Below are 12,959 nucleotides of genomic sequence, written 5' to 3' on the forward strand. Positions count from 1 at the left end.
AATAAAAATAACAATAGTTCTAAAAAAAGATTATTAAAAAAAATATTTGTTTTTAAAATTTAGAGTTTAGTGTTTAAGATTTATAATTTAGAATTTATCCAAATGTTTAGTCTTTTTCCAAGGGTTTAGGGTTTACCTAAGGGTTTAGGGTTTACCCAAGGGTTTAGAGTTTTCCCAAGGGTTTAGGGTTTAGGATTAGAGTTTAGGGTTTAGTGTTTTGTTGACAATATATTTAGTGTTTTTCCAAGGGTTTAGGGTTTATCCAAGGATTTAGGGTTTATCCAAGGATTTAGGGTTTAAGACTAGAGTTTAGGGTTTAGTATTAGAGTTTAGAGTTTAGTGTTTTGTTGACAATATTAATTTTTTTTTAAATTCGTTTTTTATATATTATTTATATTTATTTTTAAATTTTATTTTGAAAAGATAATATAATTTGCCAAGTTATTTAGTTTCCTTAATTAAAAGATACTAGATCTAAAATGTCAATTTTCTATTGGTTGGTGAACCTAAAGATTCACCCTAGGGCATGAACCCAAGAATAACTCTATAAATAACTAGAATCATTTTGCTAAGTACATGATGATACATAGACAACCCACTCATAAAGAGCAAATGGCACATGCAATAAAGTAACCCATCTTGATCTCATTTCTCCACCATTAGAGAGGGGTTAAAACGTGAAAGAGTGGAAGTAAAGTCACGTCGGTCCGTTTTGGTCTGAAAGAGACAGTAAGCCAAAGAGTGAAGCCTAAGGGAAGGAAGATAAAGAGAAGGCCTCTTGTCGTTGGAGTTAAGCTCTCTCTCGCCATATCTTTCTTGTCTTTCTACCCCTTCATCTTCTTCCCGTTTCACTCTCTGTTTCTCATTTCACAATCACTCCTTCTCTCCTCTTTCATCAATGGAATCCACGACGTCGCCTGATGATTGTTCCGTTAAAGTTGCTGTCCATATCAGACCGCTCATCGGCGACGAACGGCTTCAAGGCTGTAAAGATTGCGTCACTGTCGTTCCCGGTAAACCACAGGTACTGTTTCTTTTCCAGCTTCAGACAATGCCAAAGCTCTCTCTGTCTTGACTTCAGAATAAATGTTCCTTTCATAAAGTTATGTCTAAACTGATTAGCTTTGTTGTCTGAATTGTCTCCTTCCCTGAGATCTAGATCTTGAGACGGCTTAGAATCAGTAATGATGTTCTCTTTGCTTTTGACTTAGTCAAATTCTAAGACCATGTTATAATTATTGCATATTAACTTCTCTCCTTAATTAATTTGGTCACAAAATCAATTTATTTTGTTGCCAGTTCTCAAAACTTGGTCTCTTCCGGACAAAAACAAAAATAAACTCTTAAATTTTGGATATGTGAATTGGGAAAGGTAGTAATCTGAATTATATATAAAAAGAAAAGCAATCTCTAATGTTTTAATGATGTCATTAGCTCAACCGTAAAGAATGTTATAAAAAATGTTATATTGCTGGGTTTTGAAGTATTGTCAAAAAGTTACATGGCTTGAATATAATAATAAACAAATATTATCGTTTTTGGATTGTGTGTCTGTGAATATAATTGGTGCAGGTACAAATTGGATCACATTCTTTTACATTTGATCATGTATATGGAAGCTCTGGTTCTCCATCTACTGACATGTACGAACAATGCGCTGCTCCACTAGTTGATGGTTTATTCCAAGGCTACAACGCTACGGTTCTTGCTTATGGACAAACTGGCTCTGGTAAAACATACACAATGGGTACTGGCTCCGGAGACAGCAGCCAAACAGGAGGGATCGTACCTCAAGTCATGAACTCTCTTTTCACCAAGATTGAGACTCTCAAGGATCACATCGAGTTCCAAATACACGTGTCTTTCATCGAGGTGACAAGCTGAAACTCTTTGTTTTGAGTGTTTTGTAACCTGACCATGTAATGATTTTTTTTTTTTTATTTGCTAGATTCATAAAGAAGAGGTGCAAGATTTGCTGGATCCTACTAGTAATGGGAAGGTAGCAAATGTCCCTGGGAAGCCACCAATACAGATACGAGAAACATCCAATGGTGTAATCACATTAGCAGGATCCACTGAAGTAAGCGTTAGTACTCTCAAAGAGATGGCTGCTTGTCTCGACCAAGGGTCTATCAGCAGGGCTACTGGTAGTACCAACATGAACAATCAGTCCAGGTGACATTATGATTCTTGTGTTATTATTATCTCCAAATTGGACATTGCAGTCATAAAATTTCTGTTTTTTTTTTTTTTTTTTGTATTGGCATGCAGTCGTTCACATGCCATTTTCACTATCACTGTGGAGCAAATGCGCAAGATTAACACAGATTCTACTGATAATGGGAGCTTGAAAGAAGAATATCTTTGTGCTAAGCTGCACCTAGTAGACCTTGCCGGTTCAGAACGAGCCAAAAGAACTGGCTCTGACGGTATGAGATTTAAAGAAGGTAAATGTTCTTTCTGTTTCAATTTTTTGGACTAATAATAAAAGTATTTTTTCATCACTGTGCTGTTTTCACCAGGAGTACACATTAATAAAGGCCTCCTTGCGCTTGGTAATGTCATCAGTGCTCTTGGAGATGAGAAAAAGCGTAAAGACGGTGCTCATGTTCCTTACAGAGACAGTAAACTTACACGTCTTTTGCAGGTATTATTTGTTGAATATATCACATTGCTCAGTGTTTTGCTTCTTTCTCAAAAACTTTTTCATGTTAAAACTCTTTTTAGGATTCTCTTGGAGGCAACAGCAGAACTGTGATGATAGGTAACCCTGCAGTTAAAACTACTTTTGAATGTTAATATGCTCGTTTAGTTTCTCTAATGCTTTTGCTATTCTGGTTCCAGCTTGTATCAGTCCTGCAGATATTAATGCTGAAGAAACTCTCAACACTCTTAAATATGCAAACCGTGCTCGAAACATCCGGAACAAACCTGTTGTAAGCTATTCACTTATTGTCATGTCAATCAAAGAGACTAGTTATTGACTTAATTTAGATTACTCTAGTTTTTTTTTTTCTTTTTATTAATTTGTATTGTTAAAAACAGGTTAATAGAGATCCTGTGTCCAGTGAGATGCTAAAAATGCGCCAACAGCTCGAGTACTTGCAGGCTGAGCTCTCCTTACGGAATGGAGGATCCTCATGTGCAGAACTTCAGGTATGTTGACCTTTACTGTCTGAATCTACTTGGCTAATTAAGACAACAATGTGTTGTATAAAGGGCCTAAGAGTGAGTGTGATGATGATGTAGGTTCTTAAGGAAAGGATTGCTTGCCTTGAAACTGCTAATGAAGACCTTAACCGCCAACTTCATGAGTACAGAAGCAGATGTGGTGGTGGTGTAGAGCCTTCTGAAAAAGACTTTAAAGACATACAAGCTGTACTCTTCTAAACAGATACATTTTTTTATTACATCTGGATAACTTTGTTATAGATGTGAAATGTTGGATTATTTTGGTGGTAGGATGAAATCGTCGGTTGTGGCAGACCTGATGGGCTGAAAAGGAGCTTGCAGAGTATAGAGTCATCTAATCATCCCATGGTTGAAGCCACAATAGGTAAAAGAAAGTTTCAAAAGAATAGACAGCAATAGTTATTGAAGACAAGAGTGTTGTACTATATGCAGGTGATTCAAGGGAAGTAGACGAAGAGGCAAAGGAGTGGGAGCACAAGCTGTTGCAGAATATCATGGACAAAGAGTTGCATGAACTGAACCGCCGTCTAGAGGAAAAAGAGTCTGAAATGAAGCTTTTTGACGGCTATGATACGGCTGCGCTTAAGCAATATTTTGGAAAGAAAATTGCAGAGGTGGAAGATGAAAAGAGATCTGTTCAGGTGGAGTAGATTATTTTGCATTGGTCCTTCAGGTGGAAGTTTCAATACATAATGAGTTGTTGAACTGTTTTGTTCTTCAGGAAGAGAGAAACCGTTTGTTGGCTGAAATTGAGAACCTTGCTTCTTCTGATGGCCAAGCTCACAAGCTGCAAGATGTGCATGCTCAGAATCTGAAAGCGCTTGAAGCACAGATTCAAGACCTTAAGAAAAAGCAGGAGAACCAGGTTCAGCTACTGAAGCAGAAACAAAAGAGTGATGACGCTGCCAAGAGGTTACAGGATGAGATCCAGTCCATCAAGGCCCAAAAGGTACATATATAATGTCATATCTTCTCTTTTGAAGATGCATTTGTTTGATTCTCTTTCTTGGATGCATATAGGTTCAGCTGCAGCACAGAATGAAACAAGAAGCAGAACAGTTTCGGCAGTGGAAAGCCTCTAGGGAGAAGGAACTTTTGCAGGTAACAGTTTTACCTTTACTCCTTTTGTTGATCTTAGATTCTAACTGTAGCTTCAAAATTGAAACGTACAATGTCTGTCACAGTTACGTAAAGAAGGGAGAAAGAGCGAGTATGAAAGGCATAAGCTGCAAGCTTTAAATCAGCGCCAGAAAATGGTAAGCACAAGAAACGTTACCATGTAGTTTTGAAAGTTTGGACTTTGAGTAAAAAAAAAGAATCAGCTGTAGAAATTAAGGAAAATTTGTAACTTTCAGGTTCTTCAGAGGAAGACAGAAGAGGCTGCAATGGCTACCAAGAGATTGAAAGAGTTGTTGGAAGCTCGAAAATCGTCCCCTCGTGATCACTACTCAGGTATGAACAATTGCTGGATAAAGTAGTTGATAGGTGGAGTCTTTTGCATTTCAATGAATAAGGTGGTGTGCTTTTTGAGATTCTAAGTCAAAACACTATTTATGCAGGTGGTGCAAATGGGTTTGGAACAAATGGTCAGGTGAGAAATGATCATAGTCTATGTTTTCTTTACCTGGTGTAGTTTGTGTCATTATTATTCTTTAAAAATCTAATTCATTTCATACCTCTTTTAGACCAATGAGAAGTCGTTGCAACGTTGGCTAGATCATGAACTGGAAGTCATGGTAAATGTGCATGAAGTACGTCATGAGTACGAGAAACAAAGCCATGTGTATGTCCTGGGTACATTTGACCTTTTGCAATAATTTTATCATCACAAAGTTACTGATTATGCGTGTGATGATAATTACAGACGAGCTGCTCTGGCGGAAGAGTTGTCTGTGTTAAGACAAGTGGATGAGTTTGCGGCGAAAGGATTACATCCTCCAAGGGGAAAAAATGGATTTGCTAGGTATATTTTTTTTTACTTGAACTTTTAATTTTGCTATTTTTCTTATTTACAAGTTTATGTTTTCAGGGCATCATCGTTGTCACCTGATGCAAGGATGGCTCGTATATCTTCACTTGAGAACATGCTGGGGATATCTTCTAACTCTCTAGTAGCTATGGCGTCACAGCTTTCTGAGGCAGAAGAACGAGAGCGTGCTTTTACAAACCGTGGCCGTTGGAACCAGCTACGGTCAATGGGAGAGGCTAAGAACTTGCTTCAGTATATGTTCAACTCTCTTGCAGACACAAGGTACCTTTAGTTTCCAAGTGACACACCTCCAACTAGGCTTGTGGTTATTAACCGAACCAAAAAGTTCGGTTAGAAGGTTCAGCTCAGTTCAGTTCGGCAACTAAAAAAAATTGGTTTTCAGTTCGGTAATCCGTTAGTTTGGTTTTCTAAAAAAAATCTTCTTACCAAACAATACCAGTCTTAACCAAGATTCTGAACCGAACTAACCAAAATCCGAACCGAAATACCCGAACTTAACCAAAAAAATTGAATTTTATTCAGTTTAAACCGAAAACCAAAAACTTGGGTAGAAAATTTTGAAACCGAAATAACCGAACTTAACCAATTTATTTTGAATTTTATTCAGTTTAAACCGAAAACCAAAAATTTGGGTAGAAAATTTTGAAACCGAAATAACCGAACTTAACCAATTTATTTTGAATTTTATTCAGTTTAAACCGAAAACCAAAAATTTGGGTAGAAAATTTTGAAACCGAAATAACCGAACTTAACCAATTTATTTTGAATTTTATTCAGTTTAAACCGAAAACCAAAAATTTGGGTGGAAAATTTTGAAACCGAAATAACCGAACTTAACCAATTTATTTTGAATTTTATTCAGTTTAAACCGAAAACCAAAAATTTGGGTAGAAAATTTTGAAACCAAACTAACCCAAAACCGAACCATTTCTTTTCGGTTCACTTGGTGAGATTTCGACCGACCCGAACTAACCGAAGAAACCAAACCTGCAAGCCTACCTCCAACATAGAAAACAAAATCGATTTCAGCGGTAGAGTTAGTCTCCAAATCAATATTTTCATGACATTTCTTTATTCCCCATGCAGGTGCCAGTTATGGGAGAAAGATGTAGAAATAAAAGAAATGAAAGATCAGTTCAAAGAAATCGTTGGCCTTATGAGGCAGAGTGAGCTGAGAAGGAAAGAAGCAGAAAAGGAGCTTAAACTAAGAGAGCAAGCACTTGCAACTTCCTTAGCTTCATCTCCACTTGTAAGACTATGCCACCTTCCCTATTTTATCCATATGTTAGTTTAGTTTTGGTTATCGAATTGAAAATTAAAACGTTGGTATAGGGAACCCCACCGAGTTCAGTGAAACATTTAGCTGAAGACATGATCACACCTTCTCCAATGACCATGCCAACACAGAAACATCTCAAGTTCACTCCAGGGATTGCGAACGGCAAAGTGAGAGACTCTGCTGCATTTATTAACACAAACAAGAAGGTTATAGTACTCATTACATTCTACTTCCTTGGGACTATGATGGACTAAGATTCTTATGTAGTTTTTGATTGGTGCAGATGTTACCAATGGGACAAGTATCAATGAGAAAACTAGCAGCCGTGGGACAACAGAGTGGGAGACTTTGGAGGTGGAAGAGAAGCCATCACCAGTGGATTGTTCAGTTCAAATGGAAGTGGCAAAAGCCATGGAGGCTCTCAGAGTGGATTAGGCAGAGTGACGAAACACTTGTCAGGACTAAACCTCGACATAAGGCTCTGCCTAATAAGATCATGTGATATCTAGTTGCTCGAGAGAACTGTCTTTTTTTTTAGTGTCCAAGCTCTCTACCTGTAAGTATGAATGTGTGCAGGTAATCAATCTTTCCTAAGATTATTCAAGCAACTTATAGGAGGATTGTCTTTTTTCTAACGAAGATCAAACTCATGCACTAGCAGAAACTGGACTTGCTTCCGTGTGATATTGGAGACGCACTAGGACGAGGGGTCGCCTTTTAGGACTCAAGAATGTTCTTTTTTCATTGTTGATAGAATTGACATCTTATACATCACTAATGGAACTAAAACTCATCTTCAAGTTGCATATAATTTATTTGTATAAAGAATTTACCAGTTTATTTATTTTTTTTGGTTTTGTTGTAAATGATAACATATAAAAAGCACAAAAAAAGTTTAGAGATACATATGATTCAGTGTCTTTCCTTCAAGCTTTTATTGATATGCATAAGAAACATTACAAGTCTATAAGATGATGAGTTATGAAATAGCATCATTCTTGTATCACATACTACTGCACCAGTACGCATAGTGTTCATCTCTCCTATGGACGCTCACCAGACCACCGCATTTCAGACAGATAAAGCTGCTACCGTCAGCAAAGGCATCAAGCATGATCTGTGACCTCCCGCTTTTCTCCAGAATAGATACGCCATGAGCATCCGCTGTGACTCTTTCTTTGGTACTACAAAACAAGTCTGCTGATGTTGGCTGGTGCCCAAGAGGCTCTGCTTCTCTAATGGCACACTCCGCAAATAAAGAAGCCAGCTGATCTACACTGGCTGTTTCTTGGATTCTACGCTTGTAGAGTTCACGGGTACGGTTCAGTATCTGGAGTACCGCCTCATCTCCTCCTTGGGTCCTCATTGCCATCACCACCTGTTCAGAACAAGATCATCAAGGGTCAATGCTGAGCATACACATGAAGTGAATAATCTATACACTTATCGAAAGAGTAAGTCTTGAGGAGATCAAAAGAGTAACAAATCAACGAATGACAAAAAAGGGAGGAAGGGTAGAGGAAGAAGAAGGTGTACGGCATGGAGAGCTTGTGAAGGCTGGCCTTGATCGACGAGCCTCCGAGCGGCGGAGAGCAAATCCCTGGCGCTGGATGGTTTGTTGTCAAGAGCGAAAGTCTCACCACCGGAGTCTATCTCCATCGTCTCGTCTTTGAAATCACCCTTCATTGCGTATAATATGCATCTGCAAAGAACACAGGGGAGGGGATAGAATCCAAAGAGACAAAAAGAGAGCGAGAGAGAGACCAGAAGATTCTAGGAGTTGCGAAACTTCTTGTCGGATTTTACTATTTCCTCTCCTCGTACAAATTTGATTAATTAACCAAGGGCATAAATTTTGTCATAAAATAACTCAAAAAATAATGATTCAAGAAGTTTTTTTTTTTTGAAATTTTTAACTTTTAATTTTTTAAATTTGAAACTGTATCCCTAAAACTACACTCTCAATTCTAAATCTTAAATTTAGATTATTTAATATTTCAATAAAATATATTTTTATTATTTAAGAAAACTTATTTTCGTCATTTTCTTTATTAAAAACTGTTTTTTTTTAAAATAAACTAAAAAGATATATTCTAGAAAATTTCTCATTAATTTACCGCCTCCCCTTCCTTTTAATTCGGTAACATTTATTTTCTTTTCAAGCCAAAAGAAGGAAAAAAAAAGAATTAACAGCAAATCAAAGATGTGCAGTTAAAATTTGTAGTGAGTGGATGGCTAAGCTTATTATTATTACACATTGTGAACTTGGGCTACCTAATTGAATAAACATGATGTCCCGTTGCTATCTGTTTCTCTCCATGTTATTGACTCAAACCGTAATCGTAACTCAACGATTAAGAACTCAAGAACTTATCGAACTCAAGAACTTATCGAACTCAAACTCTTTATTATAGCTCTCTCAATGCCTTAGAAAAATAACTCAAAAACTAAAGCTCTCTCAACTCACAAGTTATGCAACACTCTTGCATATCCTTTTATATATAAACTAAGTTCCTAAACTCATTAGGATAACTCTCTAATAGATAACTCTCAATCATATTTATCTTTCCTATTCTTCAGCTCATTAGGAAAGAGATAGCTTGTTCCTCAAGCTACTTCAAGTTCACTTCAACATTCACCCCCTTGATCTTGAAGTCTCCATTTGAAACATCTTGAACTCCTATGAGATCTCTCATCTCTTTAAACTTCAATCTCCCAAGCGCCTTAGTGAGAATATCAGCCTTTTGCAACACACCTGCTATGTGCTCCACGCTCACCATGTTCTTCTCAACACATTCCCTAATGAAATGAAACCTCGCATGAATGTGTTTACTACGTCCGTGAAACACAGGATTCTTGGTCAAGGCTATGGCGGATTTGTTGTCAATCCGTATTGTTACTTTGTCACACTCACGCTTGAAGATCTCTCCAAGCAATTCTTGCAGCCATATTGCTTGTTTTGCCGTCTCTGTTGCAGCCATGAACTCGGCTTCACATGATGATAAAGCTACGATCTCTTGCTTCTGAGAACACCAAGTAATAGGGTTACCACCAAAATAGAAGATATGTCCCGTTGTACTCTTGCCATCATCAGGATCAATGTTGTAACTACTATCGCTGTACCCAAGCAGACCTTCTTGCGACTTTGCTTCATAAACGAGACCACATGCTAAACTTCCTTGTAGGTACCTGAGAACTTGTTTAAGTGCAGCCTTGTGTGACTCTTTCGGATCATGCATATATCGACTCAATACTCCAACACTATAGGCTAGATCAGGTCTTGTATGTATTAAATATCTCAGACAACCGATATTACGTCGATAGTCTTTCTCATCAACGCCTCTCTCATCACTTGCACGACAAAGCTTCAGTCCTGCATCCATTGGAATATGGACTGCGTTACACCCCTTCATTCCTGCTTCTTCAAGAATCTTAGTCGCATATCTTTCTTGGCTTAGCATTATATACCCTTCTCTTTGAATCACTTCAATCCCTAGGTAATAGCTTAACTTGCCAAGATCACTCATCTCAAATCGTGTTGCCATTCCCTTTTTAAACTCGTTTATCATCTCTAAGCTTGATCCTGTTACTAGCAAATCGTCAACATAGACTGCCACGATTAATAGATGTCCATGTTTCTCTTTTCGGTAGAGAGAAGGTTCCTTTAGACATCTTTCAAATTTCAAATCACGCAGGACTGTATTAAGCTTCTCATTCCAAGCTCTTGGTGCTTGTCTCAATCCATAGAGTGCTTTCTTTAGTTTATAAACTTTTGCCTCATTTCCTCTGATCACGTAGCCTTCAGGCTGAGAGACATAAACCTCTTCTTTTAGTTCTCCGTGCAAGAATGCCGTCTTGACATCAAGGTGATGCAGTTCCCATCCCCGGGACGCGGCAATACCTATGATTAATCTCACTGTCTCAATACGGGCAACAGGGGCGAATACTTCATCAAAGTCCACGCCATGCTTCTGTATATAACCTTTAGCCACAAGTCTTGCTTTATATTTATGTATCGAACCATCAGAATTTCTTTTTACCTTGAAGATCCACTTCAAACCAATCGCTTTGCACTTTGGAGGAAGATCAACTAAAGACCAGGTCTTATTTTTCACAATAGACTTTATTTCATCCTCGCAGGCGTCTCTCCATTCTTTCAATTCCTTTGCTTCTTCATAGTTCCATGGTTCTTCGTTAGCAAGCAACAGGAGGTGTTCAACTTCGATCTCACACAGCAGCTCGTACTCATCGTCATCTTCACATATCAGCTCATAGTCTTCTAGATAGCTTGGCATCCTTGAAACACGGGAAGACCTTCGCAAAGCTACAGGTGATTCTTCTTCACTATTCTCTTCTGTTTTAATCTCGGTGTCAACTGCTTCTCTCACTTGAGTATCTTCTTCTGGCTGAATGTTTGGACTCTCGACATCTCTGAGACCAAAATCTACTACATAGGACTCTGTATTCACTTCCTTAGCTTCTGTTTCTGTCCACTTCCAACTCTGATTTTCATCGAACACTACATCTCGGCTTACTACTATTTGTCGGGTTGGAGGATCAAGGAGCCTGTAGGCTTTCGACCCCGGCTCTGTTCCTAGATGAACAAGTGCTCGTGATCTGTCATCTAATTTCCTCAAGTGTGGTTTTGTGATTTTTGCGTACCCGACACACCCAAATACTCTCAAGTGTTCGATGTTGGGTCTCTTCTTCTTGAAGCTCTCGTAAGGAGTCTCTAACACTAGAGTCCTTGTGGCTATGCGATTGATCAGATACGTTGCATGCCTTACTGCTTCCCCCCAAAGCCAGTTTGGAACCTCCATATGTTTTAAGATACTCCGAGTCATCTCAAGAAGTGTTCTGTTCCTTCTCTCCACCACTCCGTTCTGCTGAGGTGTATATGGTGCTGTAAGATGTCTTTTGATTCCTGAGTCATCACAGAACTCTTGAAACTCTTGAGAATTAAATTCTCCACCTCTGTCTGTTCGGAACGTCTTGATTTTAGTACCCGTTTCCTTTTCAACCATCGTCTTGAACCGTTTAAATTTTGTGAAAGCTTCACTCTTCTCCTTCATAAGTATAGTCCACATGTATCTAGAGCAGTCATCGATTAGAACAAACACATACCTATTGTTTCCAGCAGTAGGTGGTGTAATAGGCCCACATAGATCACCGTGTATTAGTTCCAGTATGGCTGAAGCACGGAACGAGCTCGCTTGTGGGAATGATTTCCTGACCTGCTTGCTGCGCAAGCAAGAGGCGCATGTCTCCTTCTCTACTTCAAATCTTGGCATGCCAACGACCAGACTCTTCTTGATCATCAACTTTAGGTTATCCATTCCTACATGTCCTAGTCGTGCGTGCCATTTCGATGAATCTTTGTGATGTATCAGTTGTAGGCACCTTGCGCTCTCGACCTCCATAACAACCTTGTATAATCTGTTCCGTGCCCTCTCTGCTTTTATCAACAACTGATTATCTCTATCATATATGTATAAATAATTTTTCTTCATCCTAATCTCACATCCAGACTCAGTAGCCTGCCCTAGACTTATTATATTACTTCGGAGTTCAGGAATAAAATAGACGTCTGATAGCATCTTCCGTTCTCCTGTTCTTGTTATGAAAAGTATCGATCCTTTTCCTTTAATGTCTATACGAGAATCATCGCCAAACTTGACCTTTCCTGTTATTCTCTCATCAAGCTTTGTAAAGAAGCTAAGATTTCCTGTCATATGGTTGCTAGCCCCATTGTCTAGATACCATAAGTTGTCTCTGTCTGATTCATCTAATAGCTTGTTTGGCATGATATTTCGTTCGTTGAGATACACGACCTCGTGCATCATTAACTCATCCGCCTCCTGAGTAGTCTCTTCCTCATTCTCATGAGTTTCTTGCAATTTAAGCAACCTGTCAGGACAATTCATCGCAAAGTGTCCTAACTTGTCGCATCTGAAACACACAACCTTAGAAGTATCTCTCTCCTGTCTGTAATAGCCCCCGTTTTGCTGATAGTATCCTCCGTTTTGACCCCCGTTTTGCTGATAGTATCCTCCGTTCTGATAATTATTCCGCCCTCGTCCTCTTCCTCTTCCTCCATACCGTCCTCCTCCTCCTCTACCTCTACCTCTCCCTGAATCATATCTTTCTTGGTTTTGCTGCGACTCTGTGTTAGTATACATAAGTTTGTTTTGACTTTGATCCTCAACCTTTTCTTCTTCATCATCACAGATTCTTTCTTCGTAGGCTTTCAACCTTCCTACGATATCTTCGAAGCCAGTTGTCTTGAGATCAAGGACTTGCTCCAGTGCAGCTATTATGTGAATATACTTCTTTCGAGGTAGACTGTTGAGAAACTTCTTGACAAGCTTCGGTTCTTTGATGACTTCTCCTAGAGATGCTGATTTACTTGCCAATTCCGAGAGTTTCTCAACAAATTTGTCAATTGTATCAGTCTCCTTCATCTTTAGCCGGTCAAAGTCTGCTGTTAGGGTTTGTAGG

General features: G+C 38.7%; 2 protein-coding genes across 4 annotated transcripts; one reads left to right on the forward strand and one right to left on the reverse strand.

The window, feature by feature from the left end:
* The first annotated feature begins 644 nt into the window (after positions 1-644).
* On the forward strand, positions 645-7,367 carry LOC106402026 (kinesin-like protein KIN-4A). 3 transcript variants are annotated; one of them, XR_007318333.1, is made up of 23 exons: positions 646-1,024; positions 1,573-1,872; positions 1,949-2,175; positions 2,272-2,447; positions 2,523-2,647; positions 2,728-2,764; positions 2,845-2,936; positions 3,046-3,156; positions 3,250-3,378; positions 3,463-3,556; positions 3,625-3,833; positions 3,914-4,141; positions 4,213-4,293; positions 4,377-4,448; positions 4,548-4,644; positions 4,752-4,783; positions 4,878-4,975; positions 5,057-5,155; positions 5,222-5,443; positions 6,269-6,431; positions 6,515-6,667; positions 6,745-7,037; positions 7,123-7,367. XR_007318333.1 is itself a non-coding variant. In XM_013842658.3 (22 exons), the coding sequence occupies exons 1-22, from the start codon at positions 899-901 to the stop codon at positions 6,961-6,963; spliced, it is 3,090 nt and encodes a 1,029-aa protein (XP_013698112.2). In that variant the 5' UTR covers positions 645-898; the 3' UTR covers positions 6,964-7,073. The 3 variants fall into 3 exon arrangements, 1 of the variants encoding a protein (XP_013698112.2); XM_013842658.3 differs by lacking the exon at positions 7,123-7,367 and having other exon boundaries at positions 645-1,024; positions 6,745-7,073; XR_007318334.1 differs by lacking the exon at positions 646-1,024 and having other exon boundaries at positions 1,734-1,872; positions 1,959-2,175.
* A 2-nt stretch (positions 7,368-7,369) lies between these two features.
* LOC106402027 lies at positions 7,370-8,265 on the reverse strand. The gene is made up of 2 exons (XM_013842659.3): positions 7,998-8,265; positions 7,370-7,839 (listed from the first exon to the last, which is right to left on the reverse strand). The coding sequence occupies exons 1-2, from the start codon at positions 8,145-8,147 to the stop codon at positions 7,465-7,467; spliced, it is 525 nt and encodes a 174-aa protein (XP_013698113.2). The 5' UTR covers positions 8,148-8,265; the 3' UTR covers positions 7,370-7,464.
* Positions 8,266-12,959: the final 4,694 nt, after the last annotated feature.

The sequence above is a fragment of the Brassica napus genome, chromosome A2, assembly GCF_020379485.1.
Source record: "Brassica napus cultivar Da-Ae chromosome A2, Da-Ae, whole genome shotgun sequence".
Classification (NCBI taxonomy): Eukaryota; Viridiplantae; Streptophyta; class Magnoliopsida; order Brassicales; family Brassicaceae; genus Brassica; species Brassica napus.

Excerpts from the sequence above, each read along its gene's own strand:
- LOC106402027 (XM_013842659.3), bottom strand. The coding sequence starts at position 8,147 with ATGAAGGGTGATTTCAAAGACGAGACGATGGAGATAGACTCCGGTGGT. Across the intron at positions 7,840-7,997 it reads CTTCACAAGCTCTCCATGCC|GTGGTGATGGCAATGAGGAC; the intron begins GTACACCTTCTT and ends TGTTCTGAACAG.
- LOC106402026 (XM_013842658.3), top strand. The coding sequence starts at position 899 with ATGGAATCCACGACGTCGCCTGATGATTGTTCCGTTAAAGTTGCTGTC. Across the intron at positions 2,648-2,727 it reads AACTTACACGTCTTTTGCAG|GATTCTCTTGGAGGCAACAG; the intron begins GTATTATTTGTT and ends AACTCTTTTTAG. Across the intron at positions 5,444-6,268 it reads AACTCTCTTGCAGACACAAG|GTGCCAGTTATGGGAGAAAG; the intron begins GTACCTTTAGTT and ends TTCCCCATGCAG.